Source organism: Bombina bombina, chromosome 2, assembly GCF_027579735.1.
Source record: "Bombina bombina isolate aBomBom1 chromosome 2, aBomBom1.pri, whole genome shotgun sequence".
Classification (NCBI taxonomy): domain Eukaryota; kingdom Metazoa; phylum Chordata; class Amphibia; order Anura; family Bombinatoridae; genus Bombina; species Bombina bombina.
In genome coordinates this window covers 984,631,490-984,650,329 of record NC_069500.1, presented here as the reverse complement: position 1 = coordinate 984,650,329, position 18,840 = coordinate 984,631,490, and the positions used below count along the sequence as shown (strand labels likewise).

Here is an 18,840-nt window from a genome sequence, read left to right as displayed (position 1 = left end):
GGGGTTGTGGCAGTTTAGGGGTTAATAGTGTAGCGGAGTAGTTTGCAATGTGGGGTGTGGTGTGTGTAGGGTTTAATAGTGTAGAGGGGGAATTTGCAATATGGGGGTGTTGCAGTTTAGGGGTTAATAGTGTAGGGGGGACTTTGGGATGTATGGCTATGTGGGGGTTTAGGGGTTAATAGTGTAGGGGGACTTTGGGATGTGGGCTATGTGGCCAGTTTAAGGGTTAATAGTGTAGTGGGGTACTTTGCGGTGGGCTATGTGGTGGTTTAGGAGTTATAAGAGTATGGGGCCTTATTGTGATGCAGGTTGATGCTGCGAGTATGAGGTTTTTTTACACTTTACACGCTCCTTTGAAGTCTATAGGGGGAAATACATTAAGTGGTCATGATATTGAAAGTTTGTCTTTTTGCGTGAGAAGGGTTAAGAGCGAGAACAAAAACGTTTCACTTTTAACTTCTAATACATGCAGTACCTGACGTGTGCAAAAAGCCGAAGTCCGAGCTAAGTTTATGCTCCGAGTGGGAAGCGCTAAATTGCGCTCCACTTGTATTAGAGCCCCCTCTATTGGTTGATGATAGTCATTTGGATCCAGTTAGCGAGGAGCATATTGTAAGGCACATTTCAGGCTATAAAACATCATTAATCTGCACAATAAACCTCCGATATGGTGAAAAAAGTGGAAAATGAAAAGCCAATGCCCCTTATAGTAAAACTCCACTGAGATCAGTTCACAGGTGTGGAGGGTACTGATTCCTGAAACTTTTTTCTTTTAAAACTATTCTCTTAACAAGCCTTTTCATAAAAACCATGTTTCACAGATTACTGAATCAATTTAAACAAGGGGCAAAAAAGACCTTGAGATTTTAATATAAAATGCTCAGTTAAAACAACTTTGCAATATACTTTAAAGGATACTAAACCCATTTTTTCCTTTCATGATTCAGAATTACAGCATGCAATTTTAAGCAACTTTTCTAATTTACTCCTATTATCAATTTTTCTTCGTTCTCTTGCTATCCGCCCGTTTCCATGCAATTTAGCACTGATTTTCTAATGGTCACAATTGAAAAATGAGCACTGCAGACTAATCCTCCTAACATATCTTTCCCTAATTCGGTTGTAGCAGATAAAAACAAACAATGCTCATTAAATATAGTATAATGACAGCCCATATTAACTGCTCCAATAACGGTGAGTAAGTGAGTGGAGTTTGGCTACTGAAAAATAGTTAGTTGCTGCAAAACCAAATGTTAATTTATTTTAAAACTGTTTAGACTTGACTGATATGATATTCTATAGCAAGACACAGACATGTCCTGTAATTACCCAATGACTGCCATTTTGTGTTTGATTACAGGTTCTTTATTATTGCTAACAAGTTCCAGTAAAGGGGATAATAAGTCATAGCAAATATTGTCATTTTGTGAGCACAATTTAAAAGGTTTTTGCAAATTAGTAGCAGTTCAGGAACAGACCTCATAAAAAGTCTTGTGGGATCCATGCTTCTGGCCTTCCTTGCTGTGGCCAATTAGGACAGGTTTAAATAAGCTTGTAACAAATGTAACCAATCACTGGGTAGAATTTTCAAGGCTCAAGTAATATGTCTCTTCACTTAAAGGGACAATAAATGGTTGTTACATAATTGTGCACTATGCACTTACTATACCTTCACCACCGTCCTCTACTGCTCTGCTGTTTTTTCATAAGCACATCACAAGCTCGCTGTGTAACCACAGCCGCTCTCCGATTTTTCACTGTTGAGCTAAATGTAAGCACACTTCTCACACTGGGTAAACTGGTCAGCAGCTTTATCCAGCATGGGAATACACTAGTTAGTTCAATGGCGTGATCGAGCACTCTGTGATTAGCAGCAAGCCTGTAACGCACTTTTGAAAAAGCCAAAACAAAAACAGCCAGAACAGAAGAGGATGGCCGATGAAGATAAGGTAGAAAACTTTTGGGAGGGTTACATTTTAATTTTCTTTCTTTTTTGTTTGCAGGTACCACTAGGTTAATGTTATTTAAATCTGCACATAATGCAAAATTATGTAACATTAAAAACAACATTTTACTTTATGTACCTTTATGTATGATTAAGGAACTCCGGCTTCTCTGGAAGCCAGTGGAACAAGCACACATTATGCAAAAAGTAGGCAAAATAAACAATAATATATATTGCATTGCTTTTTTATATTTCTTCCAGTAAACATTTTCAAGAGAGATTAATTGTCCCCTTCAAAGAGACATTGTACACTAGATTTTTATTTGCGTAAATGTTTTGTAGATGATCATTTATTAATCCTATCTGGGAGTTTTTTGTAACAATATAATTTTTGCTTATTTTTTAATAACATTGTGCCGATTTTCTAGACTCCTCAACCAAGCCCCAAATTATCAGATGTAAACTAAAGTCTACAGATTCCTACTTGCTCCCTGTTTGTGTTAATCTGTCTTTTCATAAGCAGGGGAGGGGCTATTCCTGCTTTCCACAGCCATTTCACTGAGTGTCCCAGTCTAACCTCATCAACAGTGCTTAAACCAGGAGCATCTGAGTATGTTGTACTGGGTTTTTAGATCAGTATCTGTGCATAGTGTCTCTTACATGCAGTTATATAAAATTGGTGTACACTATACAATTAATTAGTCATTTCCAAACATAAGTTTCTTGTATTGTTAGTGTCCTCAGGCTCAAAGTCCACTGCGGATATTATTTAATGATAGTCATAGATTATTGTTCTAATTAAAGTGTTGTAAACATAAAAAAATATATACACTAAAAGTACACAATGCTAGTGTACTTTGCTTCTGTTGCCAAGGTTTTTGGTTCAAGATCATTTGTTGTTAGAGGTCCTCACCACGGAGGTGTAATCTTTTTCCAGTTTAGTATTTCATTAAGTGAGCACTTTAAAAGTTATGGTAATCAATATATACAGTGCCAATGTAATAAAAGTTATATCAATATAAGCACAACCGCTTCAAAAACTTCATAAAATTCGAAGTCATATTCTTTAAAATTACCTTTTTATTTTACTAACATCATGATCGTTGCTAAGTCTTCCCTCTGCCTCCTAGTACAGCATTCGAGTGACGCATAGATCGGTCCCATCCTCTCTATATGTCTGAGTTGTTGCGCACACTCCAAAGAGGAACAAATTGTCATCCAAAGTAAACAGAAGAGACCAGGGCTGGTGCTAGGATTTTTGGCCACACAGGCGAGGATACATTTTGCAGCCCCCCCACCCCATTACAAACCATCCCATTGCTAGTTAAAAGGAAATTAAACCCAAATGTTTTCTATCATGATTCAGCTAGAACATGACATTTTAAGCAACTTTCTAATTAACTCCTATTATCAAATTGTCCTCAATCTCTTGGTATCTGTATTTGAAAAGCAGGAATGTAAGCTTAGGAGCAACACTTGCTGATTGGTAGCTAAATGCAAATCAAACAGTGGTAGCGCATCCATTGGCAAATCAAACAATGGCAGTGCAGTATAGCAAATCAAACAGTGGTATTGCTGCGTAACAAAATCAGACAGTGGTTGTGCTGCATAGCAAACCAGACAGTGGAAGTGCTGCATAGCAAATCAGACAGTGAAGTGCTGCATAGCAAATCAGACAGTGAAGTGCTGCATAGCAAATCAGACAGTGGAAGTGCTGCATAGCAAATCAGACAGTGGAAGTGCTGCATAGCAAATCAGACAGTGGAAGTGCTGCATAGCAAATCAGACAGTGGAAGTGCTGCATAGCAAATCAGACAGTGGTTGTGCTGCATAGCAAATGTGGTTGTGCTGCATAGCAAATCAGACAATGGTTGTTCTGCATAACTATTATATATATATATTATATATGATATATATATATAAATATACACACACACAGATATATTTAAAAATACCTCTAAATCTAATTGATTTATTGACTGACATGATGGAGATAGACATGGATGACATGGGAGATAGAGCCACTGCCCCAGAAGGACTTACCCAATCCATTTCCCCCTGGCCATGTCTTTAATAGTCTGCAAGGCTGCAAGAGTGCAAGGAACATCTCCGGGTGGAGCAGATGGCCTGGACACACCAATCAGTCAGTCAGTCAGTGCCATTCATAAAGCCGCTTGAGTGCGACACTGCGTGCGGATGCCAAAGTCGTGCCCAGAATAAGAGAGGGCAGCCAGCAGCACATGTAACCCCACCCCAACAGCAGCCTGTGTGCTGAAAGCCATGCATCACTGCACGGGGGGAGCGAGGCCCATTGTCCAAAGAATGCGCAGCGCCAGATACTTTTTCAGCAGTTCAGCTCAAGTTTAATCGTTGGGATTGCAGCTTGCAGTTTTTAAAAACTAGGCGGCAGGAATCACAGCCGAGGGGCTCAGCTGAATAAATTTCTTGATGATGGCTGGGCTATTGGCATTGGCAATATTGTTGCGCTGTGCAGCGCACAAAGTGTTGGCTGCCTGTCTGGGGTTAAAAACTTAGTCTGCACGTCAGTCACATACAAAATACAGTCTGACATGCAGAATATTTTTTTTTACCCCAGACAGGCAGCCAACACCTTGTGCGATTCGCAGAGCAACATATATTGCCAATAATAGCCTGTCATGAAATGGTATTCAGCCCTTGGCCTTGATGGCTGCCATGTTGGCTAAAAAAACAAAAAATGTAAAAAAAATATATATCAGACAGTGTTGCAGTTTGCCGCTCCAAGATTGTGCCCCCCTGCCTGTATGCAAGCGCCGGCCCTGGAAGAGACAGTCGAAGAGGCTAATTGGATGAAAACGTATTGCGCAAATTAAACGCATACACATGAGAGTTCCCATTCAATGCAGCGAGCCAGATGGCTACACATAACAATGGATTGAGTAAAAAAAAAATTAGCAAAAAAAATAATTGACAGTCGGATGAAGATCTTTGTGGGAATTTGAATGACAGCAAATAGAAACGGTATATATATACCTACTTGCAGATACTTATGTACTTTTACAAAAGTACTATTATATTACTGACACTGCATTATACCAGAGCTTAAATAGTGTCCGATATGACTTTACCATCAATTTAAATCATGATTTATCAAGGGTAAACCAGTATGCAAACTCTGACATATTTTTGCAGTTGAACATTGACTGAATTTCAGAATAGTATATAGAATTCCCTCAAGAACATATCAGGTGACAATATAATGAAAGGAAAAGGTATAACTGATGAGTTATTCATCCAACTTTTTAATTTTACAAGTTTATTTCAAGTTTAAAGGGGACTTAAAATTGTAACAAGAAACTAATTTCATGTGTTAGAGCATTTTATTATTGCATTATTGCTTGCATATAACTATGTGTTTAACCACTTCCAAAGGGAGCCAAAAACAAGAGGCATTTGCGTGTAGCCACCAACACCATCTAGCTTCAAGGTAAGCATTTCTAGTCCTGAGCCTACCTTAGTTATGCTTTTTAACAATGGATACTAAGGGAACAAAGTAAATGTGATAATACAAGTACCATTGAAAAGTCTCTTAAAATTGCAGGCTCCATCTGGAACATGAAAGTTTACATTCATGTCCCTTTATGTAGAGCTATAACATAAATACCTAGTTAGCTTTTTGTTGTGCCCAGCGTCATCTGAGTGTGCGTTCTTGTGGCGTGGTGTGCTTCTCCTTTTCACCTTTACTAGTGCCATTTTCAAGAGCTGCAGAGAGTTTTTTCTGCTGCCCCGCTCTTTTGGCTTCCAGTTTTTTTTGCCGGCCAGGTCTTCACAGGTTCTGCGAGCATCCTTTACTTGCCTACGGAAAGCAGACAACACTTGTATAGCTCCAGTTCTTTTTCTTCTTCTCCTGAGCTTCAAACGCTTCAAATTCATCAACATTGGAGATTTTGTAAAGAGGTAAGACATGCAGCTGCTCATCCTCTGGTAATTTGGTAGGATCACGATTGTCTTCTCTAGTTAAAGTGCAAACCTGACAAAACAACATACATTGGGTTTCAATAAAGACATCCAGTTATTTTTGGTTGTCATTTAATAATCTTAAGTGGTGATATGGTTTTCTTTTAACCTATACAGTGACAAAGGGTATATTCCCAGAGTCATGTTTACAACATTTTGCTATTATAGCTTTTTAGGTAAAAATGAATGCAAGTAACTTTTCATGTTCATATGGAAACATGCATTTTTTTTATTTAGTGAACTGCTTATATTTAGACTAGTCAATTTATAGGTCACGTCAAAAAGGTATCATTAAAATAAAATACAAAAGTTTCAGGGCCCTGTGAATGTTGCAGCAGCCAGCCCACATAGGCTAGGAACCAGAACAAAGAACAAAAATATAATCAGACTTCCTGACATTGTTAATATCTTCCAGGTACACCCATAGTTAAAACTGAAATGCATTTGATTAGAAGAATATAAATATTGATTGGTGAACTTAGGAACCTACGTTGAGGCGTATTTTGGACTAGGGAAACAAAGTACTTGCCTAGGGCGGCAGATGGGGGGGCATCACTTTTTGAGTCTCTGTTCGGAGTGGGCAGGTGACATAACTAGCATGGCATGGATTGAGCAGCCAGTAGGGGAAAACGTGGGCTGGTTAATAAGCACGGCCACACGGTCACTGTCCCTCATATCAAGAAAACTGGTTGACTAGTCGCCTGAATAGAAGGATTTGTCACTGTTCATCTGTCAATACTTCCCATATGGAGCAGTGACATTGACTCAGAGCCATCATGTGAGGATCATTATTTCTCTACTATTTTCAGTGTTGTAACAGCCAGTAGGGCTACACCTTTATCGCCATTTCTTGAAACCTATTTAGTAGTAGGTTAGATTGTCTACAAGTTCTTATGAGGCTTCATTCATTCCCTTCGGAATAGACTAGAGACCCTCCCTGATGAACCTGGTACCAGACCTCTCCTATGTCCCAATACTCTGATCGTTCTTCCCAGCATTATGTAGATGATAAATTCCCTCTGTTCCTGGCAATCCCCCTCCATAATCAACCAATTCCTTATTGGAAGTATGTGTTCAAAACATATATCAGGATGTTTGTGGTGCAGGTAGGTGCGACGCCCCATTTTTTTCTCAACACTACTGTTTGAAATTAATCATGATGTCATAAAATAAATATAACTTTTATCTGTACAGAAATAGTTTTGTTATCTCAACACATGACCAGCATATTAAACAATCTTTCCAGAATAATTCCTAATATTATGGGGACATGAAATATTTATTTTGTGATTCAGAAAGAGCATGCACTTTTAAACAACTTACCAAATTTTACTCCAATTATCTACATTCCCGTCAATCTCTTTATATCCTTTGTTGAAAAGCATACCTAGCTAGGTTTATGAGACCAGCAATGCATTAGTGGGAGGTAGCTTACACATATATGCCTCTTTTCAATGGCTCACCGGATGTGTTAGCTAGCTCCCAATAGTACAGTGCTGCTCCTTCAACACAGGATAGCAAGAGAATGAAGCAAATTTGAGAAAAGAATTACATTGGAAAGTTGTTAAATAGTTCTATCTGAATCATGAAAGCACATTTTTGACATTTATGCCCCCTTTTAAAAGGATATGAAACTTTTATGCTTTAGATAGAACATGCAATTTGAAACAACTTTTTAATTTACTTACATTATCCTTTTTTTCTTTGTTTCTCTTGGTATCTTTTGTTAAAGGCAGGGACGCCCTTTAGGAGTTGGCCCATTTCTGGGCCACTTTATGGCAGCAGTTTTGTAAAAATGTAAAGCATTTGCCTATAGCACTAGATGGCCAGCACCATTTCCAGCCATGTAGTGCTTCAGTTGCCTACCTAGGTATTTCTTCAATACAGAATATCATGGGAACTAAGCAAAATTTGGTAATAGACATAAATTGGAAACTTTTTAAAAATTGTATGTTCTGTCTTAATCGAAAAAAAAAATGGGGGTTTCATATCCCTTTAAGATGGCAAAGGTCTACAAATCAAATCCAGTGGTGCTTCTACAATGCATATTAATATAAAGTGTAATTTGATACATGGATACCTACTATTTAGTAATATTTATACTTTGGAATCAAACAACACACAAATACATGAGAACAAATAGAAGGTTGATTGCTACATAACAGAGCATTCGATTTTGAAATTCTCACCTTTTAACATATCTTATCTAGAATTGTTCTATTCTAAAACATGTTTATTGCCTCTGATTGCCTGGGTTCCCGTCACATACAGCATATTTGTAATTCATTGGGTTTCACTGCATCAATGAAACTAAGTTCAGCTACTTTAATTTCTTTGCTGACATCGAACTTCCTGAATGGGTTGTCAAACAACAAGAGTTTAAATATTCAAACCCACATTGGCCTTTTATTTGGCTCTTGGTTAAATTGGCTTGTTCATTGTGTCTTAAATTCGACAAAAGAGCTCTTTCTCTTGTAAAATATTTAATAACAAGTTTCAGGTTAGGCATGAAAGAATTGGCCCATTAAAGAGCATATCTATAAGCAATTGTTTTAAACTATAATCAGAAGCCAAACGTTTTACAAGGGCAGTAATGTCATAATTAGACATTCATGATTTAGACAGAGCTACATTTTTTAAACATACTTTCCAATTTACTTATTTTTTTAAATCTTGCTTCCTTCTCTTTTTATCCTTTGCTGAAAGGATAATCTAGCAAAGCTGACAAGTAGCTAGGTTCTAGCTGCTGATTGGTAGCTGCATAAATATACCGATTGTCATTGGCTCACCCATGTGGTCAGTTAGAAACCAGTAGTGCATTGCTGCTCCTTCAACAAATACCAAGAGAATGAAGCAAATTTGATAATAGAAGTAAACTGGAAAGTTGTTTAAAATTGTATGTTCTACCTAAAATCATAAAGTAAAAAAAAAATGTGGATTAAACTAACTTGCATTTTTTAAGCTCCACTTCCTATTCCATATATCAAGAGCAGGAGCAGCAATGCACTTCTAGGAACTAGCTGCCAAAATAAAATAACACTTTGACTTCTGACTTCAGCTCAGCATTTAAGCTGCCGCACCTCAGAAGCTCTGCGAGTCTGGACAGACTTCTGCCCGCGCTGCAAACACACTGCTGTCCCCACTCACTGACTACACATGCAGTCACGAGCCAATGTGACACCAAAGCCACCAATGGGAATAGTTTCAGTTTCCACTGAGCTGTGACCCACTAGGTATCAGTCACGTGTCAACCATGTGATATGAGTAGCAGGCAGGGCGGGAATGTCGGAGAACCAAAACGTAAAAATAAATTTAAAAAAATTGTGCTGAAGCAGGGACACACATACACACTACTGCCGACACACTAATGTGTCATTGACACACAGTTTGGAAAACACTGCTTTAGGGGATGGCCAGACTGTCAGTGCATTAAATGTGTCACCATTTTTTTAACCACACTATCATACGTCAAAATAGGTCAAAACAGTAAGGTACATGATTCAAGAACAGTTCTGGGAACTTCTCTACCTGTTCCAAGAATAATGAGGCTGTATACCAAGCAGTTAACCATTCATATGATATTACAATATGAGGGAGAATCATTTTGCTGTGTATGCATAGACGTATATAGCAAAGAACAAGAGTAATAAATTATTTGATTTTGTTGTAATTACTTTAAACACTTGATTTTTCTAACACACTGATACCAGTAAACAATATGGGAATAGATTATACTCCAGCTAAAAAGCGTATTACTAAATTTATCAACAGAAATATAGAGAGAATTTAATGAGGAATTTGCAGAAATGTGTTGATAAACGTAACAGGGATAGAGATGACATCATAAATTGCAAAAATAAACAACATTTAAGTCCATTTTTCTGTATCTAATAATTCTGTGGCATAATAAACCCTGTAATTATGTAATGATGTCTGACTTTTTGCCAGATTTAAAGAAATGCTTTAAAGGATAAAACTAACCATTTTGTCTTCTCAAAATGTTTTCCCCACTACATTATCCCAATAGACAGAGGGTATTATGTTTATGCATTTGGTTCCCTACCTATGGACACGCTTTGGTGTTGTTCTAAAACAATGCCTAAAACCAATTTAAAATCCTGATATTTTTTCTGTAAAGTTCTTTAAAGGGACACTGAACCCAATTGTTTTCTTTCGTGAATTCAGATAGAGGCATGCAATTGTAAGCAACTTTCTTATTTACTCCTATTTACTACAATTTTTCTTCATTCACATAGCTATCTTTTATTTGAAAAGAAGGCATCTAAGCTTATTTTTGGTTCAGAGATCTGGACAACACTTTTTTATTGGTGATGAATTTATCCACCAATCAGCAAGAATAACTCAGGTTATTCACCAAAAATGGGCCGGCATCTAAACTTACATTCTTGCATTTTAAATAAAGATACCCCAGAGAATGAAGAAAATTTGATAATAGGAGTAAAATGATGAAGTTGCTTAAAATGAATGCTTTATCTGAATCACGAAAGAAAAAATTTGGGTTCAGTGTCCCTTTAAGGAGAATCCGATAATCTTTGAATGTCAACATAAACTGCATTTAGAAGAAATACACACTAAACATTATTGGAAAGAATAGAATTAGTATCAGGAGATGCCAAAATTGTGTGGTTATGTAGTTTGGCTACTGAAAATGACTGACTCAAATTATCTGACAGAATTATTTTCTTTTTGTAAATACATTTTTTACTGTAGTGTTTAGGAAGCTGCAAATAATATCTTGGATTTGGCTAATCACTGCAGTTTGTACCTTTTTGGGTTTATTCAACAAGCTTAAGACTTTAAAATTAAATGTTCACTTGTAAATTTGAGTAAATTGAACCATTGCCAGTGCCAAATTGATTTATTAAAATAAAAATACCATGTTAATAAAGCAGAGTTAGATACTATTGGTGGTAATTTCCATTTTCAATGTATAGATCATAGCAGTATTTACCAAATCTGAAAACGTACCCTTCTATGTTAAAAAGAGAGAATATTGACAAGACTAAAGCAGCTCACTTAAAGGGACAGTCAAGTCCAAAAAAAAAACTTTCATGTTTCAAACAGGGCATGTAATTTTAAACAACTTTCCAATTTATTTTTATCACCAATTTTGCTTTGTTCTCTTGGTATTCTTAGTTGAAAGCTAAACCTAGGAAAGCTCATATGATAATTTCTAAGCCCTTGAAGGCCGCCTTTTTATCACATGCTTTTTTATTTGCTTTTCACAACAGGGGAGAGCTAGTTCATGTGAGCCATATAGATAACATTGTGATCACGCCCGTGGCTTGTAGCAGACAACTGCTCTAATTGGCTAAAACGAAAGTCAATAGATAATAAATAAAATGTCATGCGATCAGGGGGCTGTCAGAAGATGCTTAGATACAAGGTAATCACAGAGGTAAAAATTATATTTATATAACTATGTTGGTTATGCAAAACGGGGGTATGGGTAATAAAGGGATTATCTATCTTTTTAAACAAAAACATTTCTGGTGTTGACTGTCCCTTTAAGAACCAAAGCTTTCTCCTCTACTTCTATAATAGCATCTTTTACATTATCTATAAAATTGTCAGACAATTTCTTCATTTATTACATGGTGAAATACCTTATATGTCAGGGTGCTATTAACTCAGGTTATTGGATAAATAATGGTGCAGGATATTTACATACTGCAGCACCTCCTATACTTTCACCTAATTCTGTGTACTATAAAACATTTTAAAGCTTCCAGACCCTGCAAATTCAGCTACCACTTTTTTTCATGAAGTTCGGATTTGTGGTTCAGACAGACATCAGCAACTGATTCTCTGCTTGAAAAGCTCTGCTGATACACAGTAATATTTCTCTGGCTACTGTAATCTTACATGGTAAATATGATTTACTGTGAGAATAAGCAATCTTAATCTAAAACTTTTAACCTGATTTATACATCTAGCTGAGTGTGGAGCTGCCTTTAACATTATGACAGTGAGAGGCAGAGGCTTTGTTACAGATGGAACAAAAGTTCAGTAGCCATTAATGCTTTATACAGTTCAAGTTTCTGTCCATCCATGTTGTTGGTGAACAGGATGTAATGGCGGACAAGTAGAACATGCTAATCTGACAAGACGTTTATAAAACGTTATTATAAAATGAAGCTTAGCTATCACATTTACTTGCATACAACAATTACTGACCAGTGTGCTGCCGTTTGGCATATTGTGCAAGTCCCTGTGGGAATGAGCACAAAAATCTAAGCAAGCAGTGACTCCCGAGAAAGGGCGACCTTCTTTCAGACCAAGACGACAGTGTGGGGCTCGATGCTCGGTGCGTCAATCTGCAAGATGACAATGAAAAGATAAATAACTTCCAACAAAATACATAAAACAAAACATACATCGTACACCAGAGATGATAATATGAATAACTGCCAACTGCTGCTTACAAAAGCATCTTAAAGTGACATAAAAGTCAAAATTAAACTTTCATGATTCAGATGGTGTGTGCAATTACACTGATTTGTCATCAAAGTTACTTTGTTCCCTTGATATTCTATGTTGAAAAAGTATATGCGCATACGTTCAGCAGCAGAATGCACTACTAAGAGCTAGCTGCTGATTGGGTGGCTATGCATGCTGGCTCACCAGATGTGCTCAGCTAGCTCCCAGTAGTTCACATTAGAATATTTTCGTTTTAAACTTTTAACACAATTGTAAAAAATTCATGACTTAATAACAGAAAAATAAATATTGAGGATCAGAATGAGAAACACACCTTGTTTATTACAGATATTAATTATTTTTTTATGTATCATAACAAAATTCTATTTTTTATATCAATGCATTAACTAATAAGGCAGAGTATTGCATCACACTGTATTATTGTCTGTTCTAGTGCTTCTAATCTCAGAAAACTTGTTACCATGAGAAAGAAGTTGCCCATAGTAAAACTTAAATCTATATTCTTGATTATTAACCTTTTTCAGAAACATACAACATGCATTTACCAAAAAAGATTGACAGATAACCTGCATTTCATTTCAAATAAAAAAAAAATTCAACTCTTCATCCCTGTTTCTCTGCCTTTAACTCACCTTTGTTAAGTTCCGTTCCCCATTTTTTCCACCCTTTTCTCTAACTTGAAACATCTGAATCTCCCTCTCCCCCCTTTTATCTGTGTGTTTGCTTTTCTGATTCCTGCCTTTCAAGGTGCCCGGATTTGTTTCTCTCTGTTATGGTGTCACTTGCTGTGTGTTTCTTCTTTTGTTAAGTCACTCCTTTTTATATCCCTGCTATAAGCTATGTGCACACAGAGAGCAAAAATATCTGTCACTCCGCAAAAACGTATTTGTGGTATAGTTTGGAAAAGAGACAGAGAGCAAACAGAACAGCTAAATCCTTAGGTTTGCAGGGACTACTGCTCAGAAATATTGTTTCGTACCATTTCAAATTATGTTTTATAAATAATCACAATGTTAAATGCGAAACTAAGCATTTTAAATCTAGAAACTAGCATCATAGGCAATCCCCCTGACCCAATCCCATCACTGAAAATCACACGATTGCATGAATGATCGCGTGATTTCAATTTTTACTCATTTGTTGATATTGTTCAAATGTAGACAAATGAGTCCCGGCAGGAAGGAGTTAAACACTCTATGGGGATTACATTTTGAATTTAATGTCCCATTAACATTATTTCAAAATATTTCCTTTTTAAAAATAATAAGATTTTATTTTTATTATCTAGGTATAAACAATTTCTTTCCGATTATAGACATAACACCATCAGTCCATACACCTACCTGGTTTTGATAAGCATCAGGAGCAAGTTTCTTGTAGATGGGAGCCATTAATGTTGACAAATTCTGTAGATTGGCTTCCAATTTTTTTTCCTTTAAAAAAAAAAAAAAAAAAGCAAAACACTGCAAAGTTACCAACAAGAATGTACTTAGTTATCTCTCTATAACATTTGATAAAATAATATTGAAAAACATTTCAGTCCTGAGTTTATTCTTCAGCCCTTACTAGCTATAGAACACAATGGGCTCTATTTATCAAAGCTTCAAGCTGAAAAAAAAGGAACAGTCTACTCCAGAATTTTTTATTTATAAAAAGATAGATAATCCCTTTATTACCATTCCCCAGTTTTGCATAATCTGTGATTACTTTGCAGATTGCCCCTTATTTCAGTACTTTTGACAAACTCTGCAATTTTAGCCAATCCAGTGCTGATTCATAAATTACTCCACTGGAGTGAGCACAATGTTATCTATATGACACACATGAACTAGCGCTGTCTAGTTGTGAAAATGAACAAAATCCACTGAGATAAGAGGCGGCCTTCAAGGGCTTAGAAATTGGCATATGAGCCTACCTAGGTTTATCTTTCAACAAAGAATACCAAAAGAAAAAAATAAATTGATGATAAAAGTAAATTGGAAAGTTGTTTAAAATTGTATGCCCAATCTGAATCATTAAAGTTTGATTTTGACAAGACTGTCCCTTTAAGGTTGAATGACACACAAAATAAAATACTCAAAGTTATCATGTTGTCTATTTATAATAAAAATTGTCCAAACGATTTAATTTCCGTTCAGTGATCAACATTCACTGTAGCTCAATTACTCCGTTAATTTCATCTGAATTTTGCAAACTCAATCCTATCTAGAGGTAGATTCAACCAATTTAAGATTTATTATACTTTATTACTTGTACGTTCGCATGTTGAGCAATGCATTTGACCAGAGTCTCAATCTCAAGTTTTGAGCTAGTAAACACCATAGGAAACAATGGGATGAACCCATAACGAGAGGTAAGTGGGGAATAATCTCACTACTATGCTTTATACAATTTATCTAGTGTTTATTATCCCTTTAACTTCAACATTTTTTAAAGTGAAGGTAAACTTTGGTGAATGAAAGCCGTTTTTAAAAAAATACTATTAAAAACAGAGGCACTTTCATTCATCAAAGTTACAAAGCAGCCATTTTGTTAAAAAAATTACCTTTTTTTCTTTTCACAGCTAGAGCAGCTCCCCCCCACCTAGAGATCCTCTATTCACACGTTAGCAATGACTAATCCTGCTTCCTCAAATAACAGTTTTCCCCCCAGGGTAGTCATTGCCTGAGGCCATGCTGTGATTGGAGGAAGCAGGATTAGTCATTGCTGACGTGTGAATAGAGGATCTCTATGTGGGGGAAGCTGCTCTAGCTGTGAAAGAAAAAAGGTAATTTTTTTTAAACAAACGGCTGCTTTGTAAACTTTGATGAATGAAAGTGTCTTGTTTTTAATAGTATTTTTAAAAAACCGTGCTTTCATTCACCAAAGTTTACCTTCATTTTAAAAGGTGCAATTGCAATGTTTTACTATTTTTTTTTTATAATAAACTTTGCAATTACAATCTTTTAAATCAAGATAAATACAGCATATAACTCTATCTCTCTCTAAAATGTAGTAATTAACCACATTAGATATATTAATATTTATCATAAAAAAAACAAAAACCAATAATGTTAAAATGGTGCTTCAGCGCTAAAAAGATTCTTCTAAAATGATAAATTATGATACCATTTTGGAGTGTAGAAAAGGGTCGGGACTAAGTAGAGATGAAATGCGTTGTGAGACAAATGATAAATTGAAGTTTTCGTGCAATCAATGCTTTAAAAGTTATCAACAGGAGACGCTGATCCTTACGGCTTTGTTGATGCAAGTGTATTAAAGGGAACACAGAAACCCAAATTTTTTCTTTCATGATTAGCTAGAGCATGCAATTTTAAAGGGACACTGAACCCAAATTTTTTCTTTCATGATTCAGATATAGCATTCAATTTTAGGCAACTTTCTAATTTACTACTATTATCAATTTTTTCTTCATTCAATTGCCTTTTTATTTGAAAAAAAGGCATCTAAGCTTTTTTGTGGTTTAGAACTCTGGAGAGCACTTCTTATTGGTGATAAATTTATCCACCAATCAGCAAGAAACCACCGGGTTGTTCACCAAAAATGGGCCGGCATCTAAACTTACAGTCTTGATTTCAAATAAAGATAGCAAGAGAACAAAGAACAAATGATAATAAGAGTAAATTAGAAAGTTGCTTAAAATGTCATGCTCTATTTGAATCACGAAAAAAAAAAAATTTGGTTTCAGTGTCCTTTAAGCAAACTTCCTAATTTACTCCTATTATCAATTTTTCTTCATCTCTTGTTATCTTCTTTGAAAATCATGAATGTAAATCTTCGCAGCCAGCCCATTTTAGGTTCAGAACATGGATAGCACTTGCTTATTAGAGACTGACATTTACCCACCAATAAGCAAGCATTAACCCAGGTTCTCAACCAAAAATGGGCGGCTTCTATGCATCACATACCTGCTTTTTAAATAAAGATAGCAAGAGACAACGAAAGAAAAAGTGATAATAGAAGTAAATTAGAAAGTTGCTTAAATTGCATTCTCTATCTGATCATTAAAGAAAAAATTTGTGTTTAGTGTCCATTCTAACCCATATCTTTTTTATCAATTCCAAAGTCGGATGTGTAATTGTGCAGAGACGTCAGTGGACGTATTGAAACCGCAAAGTGTCTCGAGAGTCTAACGCTATGATAATGGGGCCCAATATGTTATATCTATATAATAATAAAAGTACAAAAATACACTTGTGCAAAATACTTAAAAAGTGATATAGCGCATATGATACAAAGTGGTTATACTAGTGCAATTTAACACACTAATAAAAGGATATTTGAATATTAACAAGAGCTTGTCAGTTTCCACATATTGGTGTTGCATTTTCACCATAATGACACAATGATCTTCTTGCCTCAAGAAAAAGTAAATACAACAAATAGTGGAGTACAGTAAGAATATATACACTATGATGTTACTTGGCTACTCACATGTTGCAGAGCCTAGACTGGCTCTGGAAGGTAACGCACACCCCAATTTTATACTGCTAGGGCAAACCAGTATACATCCAGTCTAGCTCAAATGTGTAAGTATAAAACAATATTTATTAAAAACAATTTACAAGGATAAAAAAAAAACATAAATTATGCTTACCTATAATTTTCTCATTCCTTCTGACGGGAAGAGTCCACAGCTGCATTCATTACCTTTGGGAATTCAGAACCTGGCACCAGGAGGAGGTAAAGACACCCCCAGCCCAAAGGCATCAAATACCTCCCCCCACATCCCTCATCCCCCATTCATTCTGCCAGGGAAGCAAGGGAAACAGTAGGAGAAATATCAGGTGAAAAAAGGTGCTAGAAGAACAAAAAATGTACTGCCGCCTCACCAATAAAACGCAGACGGGAGCTGTGGACTCTTCCCATCAGAAGAAAAGAAAATTATCAGGTAAGCATAATTTATGTTTTTCTTCTTAAACGGGAAGAGTCCACAGCTGCATTTATTACTTTGGGAAAACAATACCCCAAGCTAGAGGACACTGATGAAAACAAAGGGTGGGTACAAAAAAGGCGGCCCTTCGAAAGGCACCACAGCCTGACATTACCCGACACCATATAAAAAAACTTATAGACGACCAAAGGAAAAACGGAAGCCTAGGTACTGTACATCAGTTACACCACCTGTAAAGCCACTCAAACCCAGAGTCTGCTGAGCACAAGAGCCTCCGAGAAGCCAGCCTGCGGCTGTGGACTCTCAAGAAAAGAACCCCCGACCTAAAGGCGAAAAACCTCTGTCTACCTCCGAGAGGGAGAATAGAGAATCCCATAAGAGATCCAAAAGACCATCCAACATGGGCTCAAATCAAACTTAGAGCAACTCAAGGTTGCAACAGTACCCACTGCCCAGGGAGACGAAACTCCCTAGAAGGACAAGGACCAGAAAGATAAGTCCATACTAAGGAAAAAATGTCCCTAAGATGACCAGAGGGCCATCCTCATATTCCTGACACGGCACCATACACATATGGTGCTCCACAAAAACCGCAAGTTCTCTATTGCATCATAGATCAAGTCGAGAACTGTCAGGCTAGACAAAACATAAGACAAGCAGAAAACAGGAATAACTGTCCTAGCAGCTAAAAAGAGCTCTCCAAGAGAACACAGAGCCACCTGCAAACAAGAACTCACGACTGACCAATCTCTGGGCAGCAAAGCTGACCTAAGCCATCGTGGGACTCAACCCACTGAGTAGCGCCGAAAAAAACATAATTTATGCTTACCTGATAAATGTATTTCTCTTGTAGTGTATCCAGTCCACAGATCATCCATTACTTGTGGGATATTCTCTTTCCCAACAGGAAGTTGCAAGAGGATCACCCACAGCAGAGCTGCTATATAGCTCCTCCCCTCACTGCCATATCCAGTCATTCGACCGAAACAAGCTGAGAAAGCCGAGAAAGGAGAAACCATAGGGTGACTGTAGTTTAATTAAAATTTAGACCTGCCTGAAAAGGACAGGGCGGGCCATGTACTGGATACACTACAAGAGAAATAAATTTATCAGGTAAGCATAAATTATGTTTTCTCTTGTTAAGTGTATCCAGTCCACGGATCATCCATTACTTGTGGGATACCAATACCAAAGCTAAAGTACACGGATGATGGGAGGGACAAGGCAGGAACTTAAACGGAAGGAGCCACTGCCTGTAGAACCTCTCCCCCAAAAACAGCCTCCGAAGAAGCAAAAGTATCAAATTTGTAAAATTTGGAAAAAGTATGAAGCGAAGACCAAGTTGCAGCCTTGCAAATCTGTTCAACAGAGGCCTCATTTTTAAAGGCCAGGTGGAAGCCACAGCCTCTAGTAGAATGAGCTGTAATCCTTTCAGGAGGCTGCTGTCCAGCAGTCTCATAGGCTAACGGATTATACTCCGAAGCCAAAAAGAAAGAGAGGTTGCGAGGCCTTCTGACCTCTCCTCTGTCCAGAGTAAAACAAC

The 18,840-nt window shown here is 36.9% G+C and overlaps 1 protein-coding gene across 1 annotated transcript in view; it reads right to left on the bottom strand.

Annotated features, from left to right (window-relative positions):
• TET2 (tet methylcytosine dioxygenase 2) overlaps positions 1–18,840 on the bottom strand; it is a 277,826-nt gene that overhangs the window by 21,340 nt on the left and 237,646 nt on the right. Inside the window, 7 exon segments of the mRNA XM_053703509.1 lie at positions 5,589–5,647; positions 5,649–5,741; positions 5,743–5,772; positions 5,774–5,821; positions 5,823–5,954; positions 12,140–12,279; positions 13,743–13,836. Coding sequence (XP_053559484.1) covers positions 5,589–5,647; positions 5,649–5,741; positions 5,743–5,772; positions 5,774–5,821; positions 5,823–5,954; positions 12,140–12,279; positions 13,743–13,836 — 596 coding nt within the window.